This window comes from Pelecanus crispus, chromosome 1, assembly GCF_030463565.1.
Source record: "Pelecanus crispus isolate bPelCri1 chromosome 1, bPelCri1.pri, whole genome shotgun sequence".
NCBI lineage: Eukaryota > Metazoa > Chordata > Aves > Pelecaniformes > Pelecanidae > Pelecanus > Pelecanus crispus.
In genome coordinates, this window is record NC_134643.1 from 7519760 (window position 1) to 7539199 (window position 19440).

At 37.6% G+C, this 19440-nt stretch overlaps 1 protein-coding gene across 1 annotated transcript in view; it reads left to right on the forward strand.

Annotated features, from left to right (window-relative positions):
* The window catches only part of CDC123 (cell division cycle 123), a 34719-nt gene that overhangs the window by 2781 nt on the left and 12498 nt on the right, over positions 1–19440 (forward strand). Inside the window, exons 3-9 of the mRNA XM_075708797.1 lie at positions 808–862; positions 1687–1719; positions 5492–5587; positions 6317–6423; positions 13232–13280; positions 14944–15019; positions 18017–18139. Coding sequence (XP_075564912.1) covers positions 808–862; positions 1687–1719; positions 5492–5587; positions 6317–6423; positions 13232–13280; positions 14944–15019; positions 18017–18139 — 539 coding nt within the window. The remainder of the gene's footprint in view (positions 1–807; positions 863–1686; positions 1720–5491; positions 5588–6316; positions 6424–13231; positions 13281–14943; positions 15020–18016; positions 18140–19440) is intronic.

Genomic DNA, 19440 nt, shown 5'->3' on the forward strand with positions numbered 1-19440 from the left:
AAGGGACTGCAGAGACTTAGCTTGTTGAAGAGTTGGCTTTTGGCAGGGACGTACATTTGAACTTACCGTGCTTGCTACACTGACTTGCTGTGAATAAGTCGTCTTCAAGAGCTTGGTCTTCTCCTTTAATATCTTCACACTTAGTTACATTGGCTAAAGAACTTAAAAAGTCACCTAAAACTTCAAAGGAATATTTGCAATCAAGTGCATTCTCCCAGATATGCTAATGTTTACAACAGCAGATCTCACCTATGTAGAAAAAGGAACTGTTCAGGAGGAAGCAGCTAATGACTGCATATCCACTTTCCGTAAGGTCTTCTGTGTGCCAAGTATAAGGACATTTTCTTTTCAGAACCGGAAATTCATGGGTCAACATCTGAAACTCAAGTTTTTAAAACTTTTACTTGGAAAAGGAGTATGGAGGCAAAGCATAATTTAAATTGAACTTGTTTTAAAAAAAGAAGTTTGTTTAATTTGTGCTTCTGTGGGAGTACAGTAAAGTTGGAAAAGAATGATTAATAGGGTGTTGAAAAGCTTCAGTGATGGCGTTTTCAGAGCAGAAAGTGATCTGCTAATTTGAAAGAAGCAACGTGTTTTGGGTAGTGCCCAAATCTAATGCCAGGGTGTTTGGTCTTCAGTTTTCTGTACTGGCTTGCTCTGATTTTTCTTTGCCAGGGGTTTTGAGGCTTAATCTTCTTATGAAACATTTTGAGATCAACGGCTGGTAGATGCTGTGGAAATGTAATGTATATGGTGAAGTCAGACTCCGGGGCTTAATTTTTTTTCCTGCTAATTTTTTTGTTTTAGAGAAGATCCGCCAAGTCATGCTCAGGAGGGGAGTGATGATGCAGAGGAAATACAGGTCAGTATAAAATGCAACTTAATGTCAAGTCTCTTGAGAAAAATATGAATGTGTAACCTTTCCTGCATAATTTATATGTGAGGAGAATACTTCACAAAAATAATAATCATGTGGTAGTTCCCCTGAAAAACTTTAAAATATCATTATTTATACTGTGACATCAGGGAAGGTTTCAAATGTTTCTATGCTCTTTCACAGAAGACTTTTTTATTTTTTTATTTTTTGATAATTGCATTTGTAATAATGAATAGGGAATATTGAAGGATGTTGGAATTGAACTTAATGCTGTTTCATGCCCTGAAAAATTAGAAGGAGGAGTACATTTAGAGGAGTTATTTCAAGAAACAGTGAAAGTTTCTGAGGCCATAATAGCTCAGAGGGTGTTCTAGAAGAAAAACGCTGAAAAATGTTGTAAGCACAAGGTGATAGAAGGTACCAAAAGGAGATGAAAAAGAAATATAAGTGAAACTAATGGATCGTGTCTCTAAAGATGGAAGTGCTGGAGCTGGAGACAAGCTTTAGCCAGGGAAGGCTCTGTCAAGTTCTGAAATGTCCAAGTTTGTGATATAAATTACAATTCAAATATATAGATGTCTTCTTTTATCCATGCTTTAGAATAGTACTTCTGCTGAATATACAATATTTGTCCTGTCTTCATTTACAACCATAATAATTGGAGGATGGTGATGTTATGCTACAGGAGCTCCAGGGCAATGATTGATTTCTATGTGTTGTAGGAAGCCATATGAATTCTGATGTTCTCATAAATTATAAAGGATGTCTCAGGAAACCAGTAACCTTTGATTTGTTCTTATTTTTAACAGTGGTCAGATGATGAGAATACTACAACACTTAAGGTAAGGTCCTGTAGAAGCCTAACGTGTGTCAGCAGTATCCTTTCTGCAACCTTGTGATACAAACTTGTTGGCAGTTAGAGATATCTGTTGCTTTATTTAACATTTTTCAGACCATTCTAGACGGATGGCAGTGTAGATGTCTGTAACTTTAAAAAGTTTTGCTGCCTTAATTTTATTTGACTAAAAATGAAATGCTTTTCTTCATCCCCAACAATCACACACTTGTTAGACTATAGGAAATGAACTGAAATATGGATCTAAATATAGCTGTCTTTCATTTTCACCACTTTGAATATCTCCCAATTACTTAATCAGACTAGATGCAGAAGAAATGAAGTCCCTGCAGCTCAATTTTCGCAGTTCTTCTCTTACACCTGTGCCATTACTTCCTCCTAAGTACATTTCTTTCTATCATCTTTTTTTTTTTCTTCTCCTTTTCCTGTCTTTATGCTCTCCTTGCACTGTGCCTGGCTTAGAATCAGGATCATGATAGATAGGAACCAGGCTTCCTTAATCATTTTTACATCTTTTTTGAAACTTGCTGTTGCCCTATCATTGTCGGAGTTAATACACTTGCGTTGCTTGTCTGCCATTGATACTGTTACTTCAGTCCTGTTAGCTCCCTAATGTTCAACATAGTGTTGAATTGCTCACATTGGATTAGGTGCAATATAAACACAGCCCTGGTTTGGGTTGTGCGTATGCTAGCACAAAATTTATAGCCTAGATTTTAAAACTAATACGTGCCAAATTTGCACACACTGATAGCTTCAGTTCAATTATCTAATCTTTGATAAAGTAGATGCCTTAGATTGTAAATTATTCAGAACGCCGATTTTGGTATCCATCTTATCTTTTGCAAGGCTCATGTTAATGTTGCTAAAGAAATAATATCAGACTTTTGAATCAGGTTTCATTATAGTGTACAACCCAGTAAGGAAATACATAATCAAGAGGTATGATACCCATCAGAAGGGTATAGGCCAAGTGATTTCAGTGTAGCTAGGTAAGCACTGTGTTCTCTGTATGGATTGCAGCTTTACAGCTAATGTTTTACTGGGGCTGGCTGGGATGGAGTTAACTTTCAGCTATTGTCAAGCACAGGAACAGGCTTCCCGGGGAAGTGGTTGAGTCACCATCCCTGGAGATATTTAAAAGATGTGTAGATGTGGCACAGGGATATGGTTTAGTGATGGACTTGGCAGTGTTAGGTTGACAGTTGGACTTGATGATCTTAAAGGTCTTTTCCAACCTAAACAATTCTATGATTCTGTGATTCTATTGCTGAACAGTGCTTGCATAGCATCAAGGTTTTCTCTTTTCCCAATCTGTCCCATACCCTTCCCCAGCGACTAGGCTAGGGGTAGGCAAGAGAACGAGAGAGGACAGAGCCAGGACAGCTGACCCAAATTGTCTTAAGAGATATTCTATACCATATAACATCATGCTCAGCAATAAGAGCAGGGGTAGAGGAAGAAGAGAGGTGTTTTGTGCTCCAAGGTGGCTCTTGTTCGGAGACTGGCAGGGCTTTGTCTTTTGCCAAACCTGGAACTTTGAAAATGGTTAATAATGAACATGGTCTGTGCCCATGGCTAGTTCCTACAAAAATACACCTACATTTGGTCAAAGAAAGAGACTCTAAAAGTAGAATTTCACAATGTACTCTTTACCAACTCATTCATTTGGTAGATGATTGCTCTGAAGACTCCGTCCATGGCAAATACGCTTTCTCTACCTGAAAACTAGGGACTGCTCCGAGGCCAGTGAGTGAATGGAAATAGTTTTCTGTGCTTTTAAGTGTTGCCTGTTACCACTTTGACAGCGATGAAGAGAGTGAAGAAACAGTCTGTGTAGAACACAGAAGGGTGGGGAGCTGCATCTGGAGTTACTGCAAGAGATGAAAATGGATCAAATAGTGATGTGGAAGCTGAACAGGGAGACACTAGGGAACGTAATGTGTAAAGAATAGTGGGACAAGCTGGAGACTGGTCTTCTGCATTTGCTGTCAGCCTAGGGCATTTGTATCTTGCTAATGATAAATCCCAGGTTATAATTCTCTATTGGTTTCTTAGCTCAGGGAGCAGTAAGGTGGGCTGTGGTTGTGATCATTCTGATTTGATGACTCACCTGAGTCATCAGGTAGAACTTGTTTCCTTTGCCCCTTCTATATTCTGAAGAAGAATTGGAGTACAGGATTACAGAAAATTCTGTGTTTAAAAAAACACGCATTAATATTGATGGTTGCAAAATCAGGCATTCAGAATTTAGGAAATGTTACAATCTAGCTTGTTTATGCAGCCTTAGAGCTATCCTCTTGTGTGTATTTCTTCACTTGGATTAATCTAATGACATGCTGGTAACATTAATCCAGGGAGGCTTAGTATGTGCTGGTATTACATATATAGCATGACTCCTGACTTCTGTCAAAACAAGAGATTGGATCAGAACGCAGTGGATGCAGAGTTTTACTTCTTGCAGGAACCATTTCTAGAATTGACTGAAGCTCTAAAAATAAAGTAAAATAGGAGAAGTGCTTTTTCAGTTTTTCAACTGTAGTTTCCCACGGAGACTAGGTAATGTACTAAGGAAAGATTCAGAATATTTGAAGTTCCGCCTAGGTCACTGCGCTAAAATGTGAGAGGTTTTTTTGTAGCGTTTGCATTTGAGGGGGGGCTGCAGACAGGAGATGCCAAAACGTATGAACTTTTTTTGGTCATTTGTGTGGCTGTGAAGGCTTTGTTGTTTTAGAGAAATCAGTTAGCCTTAGCCTAGGAGTTATCTTTGAGTTGAGTTTAAAAATACTCAGGCAGAAATAGTGTTCTTATATGCTTTTTGCTATAAATCCTATTACATGAAAAATCTTTGACATATGCCTGAAATCCTTTCATATTATTTTAAAGGTCAGCAATCTGTTTTTTTTATTGTTGTACCACATTCAGAGTGGAGTTTATAGCATTCCCCTATCTTACGTTTACAATATTGACAATGTTCTTTACAAGACAAGGTTTTCTAGTCCAACCCATACCTTTGCAGTGTGTCCTCTATTTTGATGCAATATGTTGTTAAGGAGCTACTTTAAGACCTAATTTAAGAGCTGATTAGTTAAAGTATTACTAACAACATTTTATAAAACTAAAGCTTAAATGAGGAGCTGTCACTCAAATTGCCTATAAACTGATTTATTTACTTTTGCTCTCTTACTGTGTTTCTAAATGCAACTAGAGAACTATTACAAAACGGAACTGATTTCTTTCTGCCTTTTAATACTTTGACAGAATGCTACGATATTTCTATTTTAGATTTTTGTAGAGAGATGCTTAATTCTAAGCAAACTATTTTTGAAAGTGAGTTGGTTTGTTTGTTTTTAAATCTTCTTGGATCTTATTTGTATGCAGTAATCTACTATCAGGTATAAAACAATAGGTATGTATTTAAGGTCTGTTTATTTGACTTGCACGTTTGCCAGCTGTTGCAGCTTTCATGATGAATGTTATGAAGTTCCGGGTTTTCCCCTGAAGTTCATAGGATCTTGCTAGTAATAAGAGTGAGAACTGGAAACATATTTTCAATTTTCTCTGACTGAAAGAATGTCGGAGTTGATTCTTTAGTGATTTATTTCTATAAATAAATTATTTTTGTGGGGTTCTTGGTTCCTGATTTTGGACACATTTATTCCTTCTACAATATGTATTTCTAATGGTTTTTAGAAAATGGCTACACTTCACTATTAAATGTATTGAAGTTGATATTTTTGTTGTTGTTCTTTGTTTAGGCACCAGAATTTCCCGAGTTTACAGCTAAAGTTCAAGAAGCAATAAGTTCCTTGGGTGGTAGTGTTTTTCCTAAACTTAACTGGAGTGCGCCAAGGGTAAGAATGCTGACTCCCAAAACTTGTAACAGGTGTTAACATAAGGATTTTGTTTGGTTGGTTTATATTAATGCATTGGAAAGTAGAAGAGGCTAGTGGTTCTGATAAAGGAAGGAGTGATAGTCAAGATATCAGTGAATTGTTCTGGTGGGTTAGAGCTAGATGGTGCAGTATTTGGTGAGGCTGATGCAAGACAGCACTGTCTTATGTAAAACTCTGTACCCTTGTCACAGGTTGGTCTTATGTAAAACTCTGTACCCTTGTCACAGGATGGTCAGACTCTTCTCAGTTAGGGTACTAGTTGAAAACTTTGCCTCAGATAAAGATTAAAAACCCCACAGTTTTTAAAAAAGCAATAAGCTTCCCTCTAGCTATTTTTAGGTACTCTAACTATACCTTAAAGATGGTGCACCCCAATGTTTTTGCATCATATTCTCAAGGGAAACTTGTGTTCAATCAAGCCTTCTAAGAAAGTGCCTGGAAGCAGTAAGGCAAAAACTTAGTATTTTGAAAAATGGATTTGCTCTGCTTTCAACAGAGTATTCATAAGAAAAGCAGTAACAATTGTGTCTCTTTTAACAGCTAATTAAGCTTTCCTGAAAATAAAAAAATAGATTTCTGCATGTATTTCAAATGTTGCATAATATTTAGTGCTACTAGATCTGCAGCTTGCATTCCCTCTTGCTAGTAAAAGTGCATTTTTGGATAATCTTTTTTTTCTTTTTTTAGGACGCCTACTGGATAGCAATGAACAGCTCTCTAAAATGTAAAGCTCTCAGTGACATCTTCCTCCTCTTCAAGAGTTCAGACTTCATTACCCGTGACCTCACTCAACCGTAAGTGGATTTCTAGCAGACAATCTTATTTATATTGAGTCAAAAAAACCCTCAGCCCTCTGAGGGTAACTTTTCAGTTCTGTTGAAAGATCTCACTCTTTACTGTATTATAGTAATGATAAATATCTGATATGAAAATACATATTCATGTTTAAAAGTTGTTCAGGTACAGGGATATAAGCTTCAGGTACAGTAATAAGTTCTTTGAAGCTCCCCTGACTCCTGCCCTCCTTCTTCTTCGTCTCCCTACACTGTGCAAAAGTAAATGCCAGGTCCAATTTAGTGCAGAGAATTGCGAGGCAGATTATCTTCATTGTTACTAATTGTGAGTGAGTCTTTCCTAGTAAACCAGAATTGTTTACCTCATTTTGGTTAACAAGAGAGGAGCAGTCTCCATTTTATTCTTATATTAATTCTCTTGATTTTAATATGCAAATGAGTGAAAAGCAAAACAGGAAGACATTATATTAAAGTAGTACATGTGAAATGACACTATGGACTAAGACTGGTTTTGTTGAGTTGCCTTCCACAGCAAGTGATGTTTTAATCTTGGGGTTTTTTTGCCTTCCCACCCCTGTTGGCATTTACCTGTTGCTTACCTACCTTATTGTTGCCACTTCTCATGGTAATACAGCATGACTTTACCATGTCCCTTACAAATTTTAAAGCTGTTGAAGTTTGTGTGGCTGCCTGGAAGATGCCTGAGACTTCTGCTTATGTATTCCTAGAGCTCCTTCTGAACCTAAGTTCTTGTAGCTCTTGAACAAATGTACTCCAGGAACTGTGGCTAGGCATAATAGTTTCAGATAAAATTACAATACCATGTGCTTGGGGTTTATTTTGTCTGCTCACATGAAGAGAGTACTTAATTATATGGGAACAGTTTTCTCCTGTAGTACCTGCATCTAATTCATGTCACTCATTTCTAAAATACAGCCTTTTTCTGAAAGAAAATAAAATTACTGGAATTTAATGTTCTTGTTACTATTATTAATAATATTTTTTTTCAGAAAAGCAGAATTTCAAAGAAAAAGGACAATCCATGGCTTGGAATCTGAGAGATTGCTCTCCAGTAATTATTCAATGCTTATTTATATTACTGCAATATTCAGGAGACTCAGTCAAATGCAGGGCACTTGTTCAAGGTGCTTTATAGAGGGCTACCAAGCATAATAGTCCTGTGTTATGACCTGATAAGAATTGTCTTGTCTAAAATGTGAAACCAGTTGCATTAATACTGTGCAGCTGCCTTCTTTTTTATTCCTGCAACTGTAATAACAGTCTTTTCCCTGAACTTGTTGGTACATTAAAAAAATGACAGGTAGCAACAGCCTTGTCCTTACCTCTGCATTTATGGAGTGCTGGCAACGCTGTCAGTCCAATTCTGATGTTAGGTTTTACATTATGTCTAACCTACAACATTATGAGGTGCAGAGGAAGAGACTGAGAAGGAGGGAAGAAGATGTTGGAGTGAGAAGGCAGTTTGAAAAGTATGTTGGACTAGGGAAACAATTGTAAGCATTGAGAATTCATGATCTCGGATCATAGAGAATGAAAGGGATCAGGGAGATGAGAAATCTATAGTCTACATTTCAGAGTGAGTGAATAGTGATTCTCAAAAGACTTTGGTGCCTTACCAAGGAAATTTTTTTCATGGTTTCCCCTAATGGGAGGCTAAGTGACTTAGCCAGATGTCTTGAGGATGGTTTGTTCAGAGGGTTGAGCACTAAAATTTAATGTGTTCTTTGTAACTGCTTTCAGGACTGAGTCTTGTGGGTCTGAAAAGAACTGTACACTTTGTATCATCCCTTTGTGAATATTAAATAATACAGTTTTTGTATTCTACTATCCTCATGTATAAAGAGGTTCAGTAAAAAGTACCCTGAGCTCCTTGGAGAATTCCTGTTTGCTTAACTACTTAGTAATGAGTTTGGGACACAATCAAGTGTTTAGCAAGCACCACTTGATTTAAAAGATGTGGCAACTCTGTGCGTGCATTTGTGCTCTTAGCTTACGCCATTTGTACGGTAGAGTGAGTTGGTTTGACCACCTTCACTGAGACCGAAAGCAGTGTATTTTCTGTCAGGTTTTATATCAGGTAAAGTTAGTGCCTCAGCTATTCACCTTGCCCTCTGCAGGCGGCGCTGAGTTAGTGGTGGAGGCAATGAATGCATTCTAGCTCCTGTGTTGTGAGATTTCACAACACGGGTGTTAACTTGAACCATCAGTAATTTCAGCTTAAGTTCACAGCAGACTAAGAACAGTAGTGGCTGAGCAGCCTGTAGGAGGCACGCTCTCTTCTACTGATCCCGCTGTGGGAGAATAAACTCTAGCAGAAAGACAACACCTCAAAGTGCATTAGTCCAATCCATTTAGACTCCTTTTCCAGTGTGATAAGACCACACGCACCGCCAGATAGCACAGCTCAGCTAGTGGGTGGTAAATAAGCAAACCTTGTGACGTGATTGTGGGATCATCACCTAATCTAAAGGTTAAGTTTCATGTGAGAAGTGTTGTATTTATTTTCCTTCCTATCAAGTGTAATCTAATGTTGGTATAAATTTGGGTTATGGGTTGTTTTGGTTTGGTTTGGTTTTTTTTTTTTTGTCAGAACAGGCTTTGTTGTTTTGGTAAGGTAGAGTTAATATGGGCAGTGCAGCCTTGTGGTTTCCGTGAATTTGAATGGAAGTTGTACTTAGGACTGGGGGGACATGTGTAGTGTGTAAAATCACTGTGGTTCTATGTATCTTTTATTTCATGCATATGTTGTACTTGATTAAAGCACATTATTGTCCAGTCTGTGCACAGTATTTCTAACTTACTAAGTTATTTGTACAAAATGTCCCCACCCAAACAGTGAAACGATTATTGCTGAATCAGAACAATTATATTATTGATCAGCTGCCAGTTCCCTAGTCCTTAGCAAGCAGAAATTAAAAATGTAGCTGGCATAGGAACCTGAAGTGCTGAACAAATGAAAATTGGATACATAATATATCCAAATCCCTTGGAAGGGCTGCTCAGAGGGAGGGTAAATGTACTATATTTCTACTTCTTTCATTAACACTCTGTATGGTCTAAAAGTTTCTTGCCCTGCATGAGTAACAGCTGAAATGTTGTATACCCTTTTTTTGTTTGTTTTGTTTTCTATTCAATTCTATTAAGTTAAAAATCCACTTCATGGGTCATAATATGGAAAAGACTTTGCAATGGCAATTTGAAGATCTGTTTCTTAATCCAGCTTTGCCAGGGATGTGGGACTTCAGGCAAACCACTTCCTTTGCCTCGTCCTTCCTCCCCCATTTCCTATCTGCTTATCTGGTATCGATCTATACATGGTTCAGGTCAGGGAACTGCCCTTGCTGTAATTCTCAACTGCCTCAAGTTCCGAGAAAACTTCAGCTATGCAGTACTTCAACACAAACCATTAAAAAATATGGCCTTAATGCAAATATACTGAGCATGACTAGATAAGCTTTGACTATTTTAAATGTTTGGATTCTCTCATGGTGTTGACACTTTGGTTGAAAAGTTCAGAATAATGAATTAACTTTCCTCCTTGATAATTTTGTATAAATTAACAAAGACTTCAGAGTGATGTACTCATTAATGTAGTTGATGTTGTTTCTGCTTACTTTGGTAAGCATTGCATTTTACTTAGCTGAGTTCACAAAAAAAACTTGTGGGTGGTGTGATCCTTAACTTTTCAGGTTTTAACGCAGGCTTTCAAAAACTTAGGGTTGTGGATATGTGATTAAAAAAAAAAGCCCTTTCTAACTGGGATTTCTGTTAAGTGATGAAAACTCCTCTTTTGAACAAAAATGCTTTTAAAGCCCTGTTGAGTGTATTGGTTCAGAACACAGTTTTCTTCCTTATCATTAGAATGTGTGGACTACATTTAGTTAAGACATGATTGCCCACCTTGAGACCAGTATAAATATTAACAGTAGTTCTAAATGCCCTTTAAATTATAAGACCAGCTTGTTGTTATATCATGCTCATTAATAAACCTTGGAAATTTTGTCAAACTTGGGAGATCATTCCTGTTCTACAGGGCAATACTGGATGTTTTAAACCTGCAGATGCTACTCTTTGGATTTTGAATGCTGAAGTGGCTTTGGTTTTTTTTTTTTTTTCCTGCTGTTTAATAATCACAACTGTACAGGTAAAATAAGAAGGCCTGTAAGTGCAACCTTGTTGAAAAGCAACCTAATGCAGAGAACATCTTTTGCAGGGACTATCCTTTGAATTATTATAGAGGGGCAGCATGAGTCATCTGCAAGTTCTGATGTGCACTTAAGTGTTGTAAATTGACTCTCAGTATTTTATTGGATCAGCTGGTGCTATGGACCTGTTACTTCCAGAAGTTCATTCCTGGAAACTTTTCGAGAAGCTGGTTAGACAGGTGAAGTAAGGAACCTAAAGGTAGCCACTCAACCCTCCCTAAGCCCAGGAAACAGAGTGAAGGGACCATCTATGCCACATTTAGTAGGGAAGAAATATCTCCTAGGTTAATGGAGCACGTGAAACAACTCCCACTGGGCCAAGGAGAAGTTTCCAAATATATTAATGTGCAAGATACAAAGGAACATGAGGGGATTTTTTTTTTTTATTATTTAGGTGTTTATAAGAAGGCTTGGTTACATTTTAAGTGCCTGTTTCTGAGAACAGTTGTGAAAGTCTGCTCTTGCAGACTTGCTCTTAGCTCACCAGGCTCCTAAGCACATTGTTTGACTTTAAAACCTAGCAGATGTTTCAATCCTTTTTGTTTTTAAGCTAGCATTCGGACTACATTTTTGATACCACACTTAATGCTTCTAAATATTGAATTACAAATTATAAAGAAATTATGAAGGTTTTCTGAGATTTGGAGGAATAACAGCCTGTGTTCTCCTAACAGAACGTAGGAGGCAGTGTTGGCTCATAAAGACGTGACTTGGGACTTGGGAGACCTTTTTGCAAGAACCGTAGCTGTTGGTTTAGACTTTATTATAACCTATTTTGAGGTAGACAGTTCCACATGAGAGGATATGGAAAATGAGGCCTTTATTGGGGTTTGGGTTTTTTTTTTTTCCCCTTGAGGTTTTACTCGCATCCCTTTTTTCCTAGCAATTTACAGTGTAGTACAAGATCCTCTTTTGAATGGTGCATGAATTTCCTATTTCTTTTAGTCCTTAAAGTTCCAGCAAGGTTCAATATTACAAAAACAAAGATGCAGTTCAAAGGCTGTTAGAAGCTTATCCTTGATTTTTTTTTTTTTTTTTTTAATTAAGGTTTTAAAATAAACTATGAGATGATAGCAGGAGAACTGTCAGGTACAGAATAACTTTTACAATTCTCATTATATTCATAACAGTTTATTATCCACAGAATAATCTCAGTGATTTGCAAATGAGTTCATGGCTCTCTTAGCAGGATAGAATCATAGAATTTTGTTACCCATAGGTTTTGTGTGTGTGTGTGTGTATGTGATATCTTCTTGAGTATAGTAGGCATCTATGCTAGTAAGGGAGGAATTTTTCGTCTAGAAAAACTGCAGGCTGTCACGATTTTTGTTTTGTATTGCCTTGACAGATCTTAAATTGTGGTGAATATAAACTGTAGTTGAAGGATGTTATCTGTTTACATAGGCTTACAAATATATATGATCTGTTTGATTACAGTATTTCTGGAAAGCATGCCTGCTATCTCCCTTCTTTTCTGTGTGTAGTGGGATATTAAAGTCTAAACTAAAATGTGCGAAATTTATTTCTGCTGGCAGCATACTTAATGAACTCTTAGGATAGCCCTTTGCTTCAAACCAAAGGCTGGGCAGCCATGACTTACAAACACAATGCTTATATTAGAGATGTTAGACTTTTGGATTGCTTAACCAAGTTGAGTGCCAAAGGGAGATAGTATAAACGTTGCCATTTAAGACTATTGCTCAGCAGTGACTCTTCACACAGTTCTTCTGTGCATCAAAGTAGTTTGTTGCCAGTAAGGTCAGGGAGTACACTTGGAAGGAAAACGCATGTTCTTTTGCTAATTCCCTGTGAAAGTTACAGGATTTACTGCTAGGTTTGCTGTAAAATGACAAAAGCATACATAGAAGTTGGCTTGCGTATAACTGCTTCCTTTTTTGATAGTTCCTGAAAGGTGGCACAGAGAATCAGTTACTCACAAGGGACAAAACCTTGACATCTGCTTGCAGTTATGGAAATAGTTATGTTTATTCCCACTCTCAAGAAATTCGTAAGAGTATTTCTTAAGGCTCTTAATTTAGAAAGATACCACGCTGTGGAATCAGAAGTGCCGACTGGTGCTGGTTTGCATCCCTTACTCACGGAAATGAACTGCTGTAAGGCATGACAATGTGTCTCTGTTGTGTGGTTTAGAAAGCTAAACATTAAAAGTACTAGGGAAAACATGCTGCAATGAAACTAGATTGGATTGCTCAACTTTATCTGTTTCTTTGAGAATCCAGTTATGCCAACATAGCAATAAAGAGGAAAGGAGCAGCACTGTTGATTCAAACAAAAAACCTCAACAATGAATAAACACTCACATTTTAGCCATGTCCCTGTCCAAATTTAAGTGCTTCCAAATTACACTAGATGAAAAGAGGAGAATTTTTTTTCCTTTTTTTCCCCCCCAATAATTGTCGAAAGCAGGCTTGTTACTGATATATTGAATTTACTTGGTTTGTACGACTTGGAGATAATTTAACAGTAGCTTTTGTGATTCACAGTCTGGGGTTATTTTTGTCACTATGGCTAAAATCTTATATGTAAAAGCAGATTTTGATGCCTATGCCTTACTTTTCCAGATTTATTCACTGTACTGATGATTCCCCTGATCCTTCCTTGGACTACGAGGTAAGAACTCTTTGCATGATTTCTAGATAATTTAAATTAATTTGCTCGCAGGCAGGTTGCCATTTGTGCTTGGGTATGTGCTGGTAAATTTTTTTTTGTTTGTTTTAATTGTGTTGCTTGGGCAGTGTGGGGAAGCCTGGTTAAGTGCTGCAGGTCATAAGGAGTTCATTTAATTACAGATCAGAGATGAATGAAAGTTCAGACTTTTGAAGGTTCCTTGCAGCTTTCTCTCATGTCTGTCAGGTTTTGCCAGGAAGGCCAAGTTCAGTAGCTGAAAGTCATATATTCTTGATAGTATGCTGCTTGTGAATATCACAACTGAAGTTACGAAGAGAGAAGCTAGCTGTAGTGGCTAGGGACATCCTGAACTGAAGCAGTCTATCATATCTTGTTTCGTATGCTCGTTACCAGATTAAAATGTTAAGTTAGCAACGTAGATATTAACAATGCTTTAAACTGTTCATGTGGTGCTATCACTTTTATGATAGCATCTAGTCATGTCTCGAATAATAATTTTTATGTAACTATAGCATATGTCGTCATCCTGTGGGCTTAAAGGGCTTTAGATAAGTGAATGAACCCTGTTTTTTTTAAAGCACTCTCTTAATGTGCTTTAAAAATACAGCACATCTGAAAGTTGGAACAAAGAGTTTAATGTTTACACCGTAGTTAGGAGTGTCCCCATCAATTACTGAGGTTTTTCTACTGCGGTTGATAGGTGTTGGGAGTTTCCAGTACCCATGAGCAGTAATTGAGGCCCTCACAATAATGGATCAATCTGAATACTTCAGCTTAGGAAATGCAGAAGCTTGAGAAAGTGCCAGAGATATGCTTTAATTACCAGCAGTCTGTACTATTGACTATAATAGTTTGGTTACTATTTCTATCCCATGTCCTTATTTTAATTGGTTTGTGCCTTCAAAGGCATCACAGAATTCTGCTTGGGTGTATACCAGAATAGAGGTTGATTTGGGTAAATTTAATTCTGCTCATCAGCTCTTTTGACTAGGGAGCAACTTTCTGCCAATTCCATGACAGATTTGTTGTGTTGTATAGCAGGGGTTTTTTGTTTTCCATGCTTTATCATTAATGTAACTTTGAAGTTGTTTCATAAATAATTTCACAGTTATAAGTGCCATACAAAGTGGAAGAACATAACATAATTAAGGTGGGAAGGGACCTCGGGGCATTTCTAGTCCATTCTCATGCTCAAAGCCAGGTAAGCAGTGAGATCAAATTGGGTTGCTTGGCATTTTATCAAATCTGGTCTGAAAATCTCAGTGGATGGAGGCCGGACAACCTCTATGCGGGAGCTGTTCCGATGCTTGACCAGTCCTCATGGTGGAAAAGTTTCTTCTTATGTCTGGTCTGAACCTTTCTACTTTAAATTACTTCGGACTAGATGGCCTTTAAAGGTGTCTTCCAACCAAAAGCATTCTGTGATTCTATGAAATTAATATTAAGTCTAATTGCTTTGAAGTATTTGCTAAGATAATTATGTGAACTGCAGGTTAAGATTGTTTTGTTTTCTTGTATCAGGAATAACTTCAGAGGTCATCTTATCATTACAGCAAGACTGTAGATCTAGAAGGTATACCCATTGACAAAAAGTTACCTGTTACCTTTCTGAAACAATACTTTATCATTTGTTTTTCCTCTATAGCTTGTTCTTCGCAAATGGTGTGAACTAATCCCTGGTGCAGAATTCAGATGCTTTGTCAAGGAAAACAAGCTTATAGGTAAGGATTTTTGTAAAGATAAAATTATTAGGTGAAGTTCTGAGGAGTTTCTCTGATTCCTTCAATCGGCACTAAATATGAAGACAGGTCTTTCTAACACACCTTGTTTCTGGAATTAATGGTTTCTTCTTTCAGTAATTTAAAATGTGGCATGCCACATTTCTTTCCACTGTATTTGAAAGCCTGATGACATAGCACGCTCCATATTACAGTGGGAATATTCTTAATTCTAATTGCTAATTCAGAAACTTCACCCAAAGGCTGTTTTGTAAGTGATTCTTTTATATTCAGGAGCGAATTGCATCATCTCCAACTTGCAGAATGAATACAGAGGCAGTTGGGTATTCTGCTGATAAAACGTGACCACGTGTGGATATTATATGCAGAAAGTTGTGAGGTCAGAACATGTCCACAGGTGTACGAGTTCATATTATATTCGGCGTAGCTTAGTCAGAAAACCTGTTGATCTGTTACTCTGGTTCAAAATCCTGAATGTATAACGTTTCAAGTGGCACTGAACAGCCAGGGTGTCCACAGCGTGCAGAGAGCTGGTGGGTGCATCGGGTGACCTGTGACAGCTGGAGGACAGGCAGATTGTGCTAGAGCATGTATTTTAGGTAGCTCTAGGGAAAATTTAGCTGAATTACACTCCTCTGGATGTGTTTACTATTCTCTGATGACTGTAACAGGTGCTTAGACATCTAGTGCACACACAGGTGCTTGAAATGAGGGGTTTAATTTCAGGCTAAATACTATTCTGGAGTTTGAACTAGTTTTTGGTATGGTCTGCCATGGAATCTTTAAAGATGAACAGAAATGCAAATAGCACAGGACTGGTGCACATTTGTCCTTAACAAGATTGAATCTTTCTGCCTAAACTTTTCTAACAGGGAAATGTTATAGCAGTGATGTAGCAGAGCTCTAATCCAGACTTTATAGGAAGGAAGGTGATTTTTTTTTTTTTTTTGCTTTAAAAGAAAACCAAGTTTGCTCATTTTGTCTGTCTTACACATCCATATTCACAAGCACCAGGATGCATATATACAAGTGGCCTGTCCAGGATTCCTTGTGATGATATGGAAGGGAAGGGATATTAGCTATCTAGTCCTCATTGTTTCTCCTGGCGGCTTCTCAGCATGGTGACTATGTGCTTGTTTTGGATGTGCCTTTTGGTACCTGTTAGGAGCTGTCAGCAGTTTGTCACTCCATCCTGTCCTGGTTCTGTGAATCATTAGGAACATACTCCCTGTTCTTTGTTTCCTGATCTGGGTGTCCTATGGAGCTGCAGATAGATGTTTTGGGATGTGCTAATCTAGGTGCTGTCAACACATACCATTCTCATAGCCCTTTTATTTAGCTGTTCCTTCCCGTGCTTCTACGCTCATCTTCCCATTCTCTCCATTCATGCCAATTGCAGGGTTTATTACAGCTCTCTGTAACAGAGTTTATCTTGCTAATAGCAGAGATACTCTATTAAGCTGGTATTGCTTAATGGCTACTCGCATAGCTTTTTGCAGGGGGAAGAGCTGAATCCTGTCCTGCTATGTGCTGCTGGAACACCACAACTGCCAGAGATATGCATCACTGTAATAACCTCTAAAATATTTGAACGTAGATTTATTATAGAATAGATGTATAGTGATATATACTTTCAAATACCTCAAAGCATTTGTACGCGGGCTAATTAAATACTCTGTACGTTTCATTACTAGGTTTTGAAACCTAGTAGATCTACCAGTATAGGGTTTTTTTAGCTAGCACTCCAGCTGCATTCCTGAAGACAGTTCCAAGTTTTTCACAACATGTTCCCATGCTCTTAAAATTAATAAGCCTGTCAGTCAAACTGAGGAGTAGATGCTTGCACAGTGTAGTGAATGATTTTCCAGTTACACATCTGCATCTCCTGAGATGCCACCATCTCTTGGTTTTTGTTTTTAGACCTGAGATAAGCTTTGCAGTGGTAGTAATTCAAAGTTCCACTGACATCATAAACTTTATATGAACTTTTTTAAAGAGCACATCTTTGGAGGTCATCAGCATTGTCTTCAAGTAAAGCTTAATCTCTGTGTTTCGTATATGGTTAAATAGAAAACTGCCATCATTGATACATCTTTCTGGGGGATTCTGGCTTTTTCTTTCCCTAAATAGCATGAGTTACTCATTCTGTAGTGATGGGACAAGTCTTAATTTGACATTTGTCCAGCAGGGTATTGCAGTGACTTATGTTGACACATCCTGTATGAGAATTTCTGTCACTTAAGATGCATGCAAGTGTATAATCCTGTTGATGTCAACTTAAACTATTGTATTGTAGACAAACAAATGTCTGAAATTAAGAGCTTGTGATGTAGCTGGAATAGTTTATCTATGTCAGATATGAAAGACAACCCTCGAGGGGGGGCAAATGGAAGAAATCAGGTACTAGACTGCATGCCATCTTGTTGATTTTAGGATTTAAGGTTTCACCTGTAGTGCCTTATCAATCAGGTATGCTTTATTCCATGCTTAAAAAATGGGTTAAATGAGAATCTTTATGGTACACTAGGTTCTATCATCTTTGCTAATGTGCAGGCCTGGCCTCTACCCCTTTCATTTCATGGTTCCAAATTCTGCTCCCTACATCTGATGTGCAGAACAGAAAAGGTTTTTGACCAGAGTAACCAAGGGGAAGAAAACTGAAAGGAAAAGACAGGAACTGGAAACTTAAGTGCATGCAAAGGTTCCTCCTGAAATTCACTTTAAAATAGTCAAAGAGTGTACATATAAAATGAGGTTCAGAAAATGTAGGGTAGAACTTTTCAAGGAAAAAATTCCTAATGGAAGTGCTCTAGGTGTTGGAGAATAAAGCCAAACAGTAAGTAATTCTTAATGGTTGAAACTTGGGAGAACCCAATCTTCTGAAATACAGATAACATGCATGCCTCTGATAACTGCATTTTTTCTGGTTGGGTTTTTTGCGTGCCTAAAGCTCTTTCTAATCAACTAAATTATTGACAGGTGTATCACAGAGGGACTACACTCAATACTACGATCATATCTCTAAGCAACATGAGGAGATCTGTAGATCAATACAGGAATTTTTCAAGAAACACATACAGTATAAATTCTTGGATGAAGACTGTAAGTATCATAAGGCTTCTGTTAGCAAGGGGAGCATGGGGGAGGGAAAGAGGATGTTTATGAAGGTTTTTAAATACTTATTGCACACATAATTACAAAGACTTAAAATCAGAAATGAACTCTTTGAAGTTCTTTTGCAGGGTACTGGGAGGCTTGAAATTGAAAGGGCTTGCAGGGCAAACTCCACAGAAACGAGACCTGTCCTCCTGCCCCCTTGCTGTTGCTGAGCCGAGCTTATTTCCTCCACAGCACACTGAGTTGCAATGTGCTAAATTCCAATTTACTGCTGGAGATCAATGTTAAAACGGGTACTTCTCAAGAAATGATGGCATCCCCAATATTTTAAGTCTGTGGAGATGCATCTCTCTCTTCATATCTATTGGTTTCACAGGGCTTGGTTCTTTTTAACTTGGGAGACACCTATAGCTCTTGTGGCTAGAACGTGCAGAGCAATGTAGTCTTTGAATGACTATAAAATTGGCAACCAAAAAGCCCTGAAGGAATAAGCTGGAGCTTTTCAGGAGAACGCAACAAATGAGATCCCTTCAGAAGGCATAATGGCTCTTTCTTTTTTTTTTTTTTTTTTGGAAGGCTGTTTCCCTTTATACTTGTTTTTAATTAAGAAAAATTCTAAACCTGAAAAGTGAGGTAGGAAATGCTTAACAAAGGCATTCAGTAGTAAGAAGGATAGTTGTTTATAAAGATGTTGTCAGATGTTTGCTGCTAAATTATTGATGTATTCCTCAAAAAAAGGATTTGTAAATTTCTTTTAAAGAAGTTGTAATAGTTTCTCCTGGAAAATTCATGCACAGCAGTTCAGCTGCTGAGACTTTTGAATAAAGGCCATGGTATTTGATAGACCTAAGCAGCCCAAGTAAATTGTCTTGTTCTTTAAATGTGAAGTCCTTTGCAAATTTTATTGGAAATAGTTTCCTGACATGGTTTAGTGAGAATTGAATAGTGTTCCGTTGTGATGGGTGATCAGTAGTGGTGAAAAATACAATGAAGAAATTGAAATTGGGTCTGGCGTGGACCAAACCTCAGTTTAGTAAAATACATAAACATAAGAATTATCTGGCAGTTGTATTGTCTTCTGTAAAGCTTTGAAAACTCAACCTTTAGGTAAGTTTTGAATATGGTTAATTATTTTGCTGAGCCACCAAAGCAATCAAATAGATCTGTCCTGTCTGACTTTCTGAAAAAGATACCTTCTAATGCCAGTCTCTGTTATATTAAAATTCTTAATAATTTGACTCTGCAGGGTTCCTTTATTTCAGTCCAGAGAAGTTCTCAAGGACCAC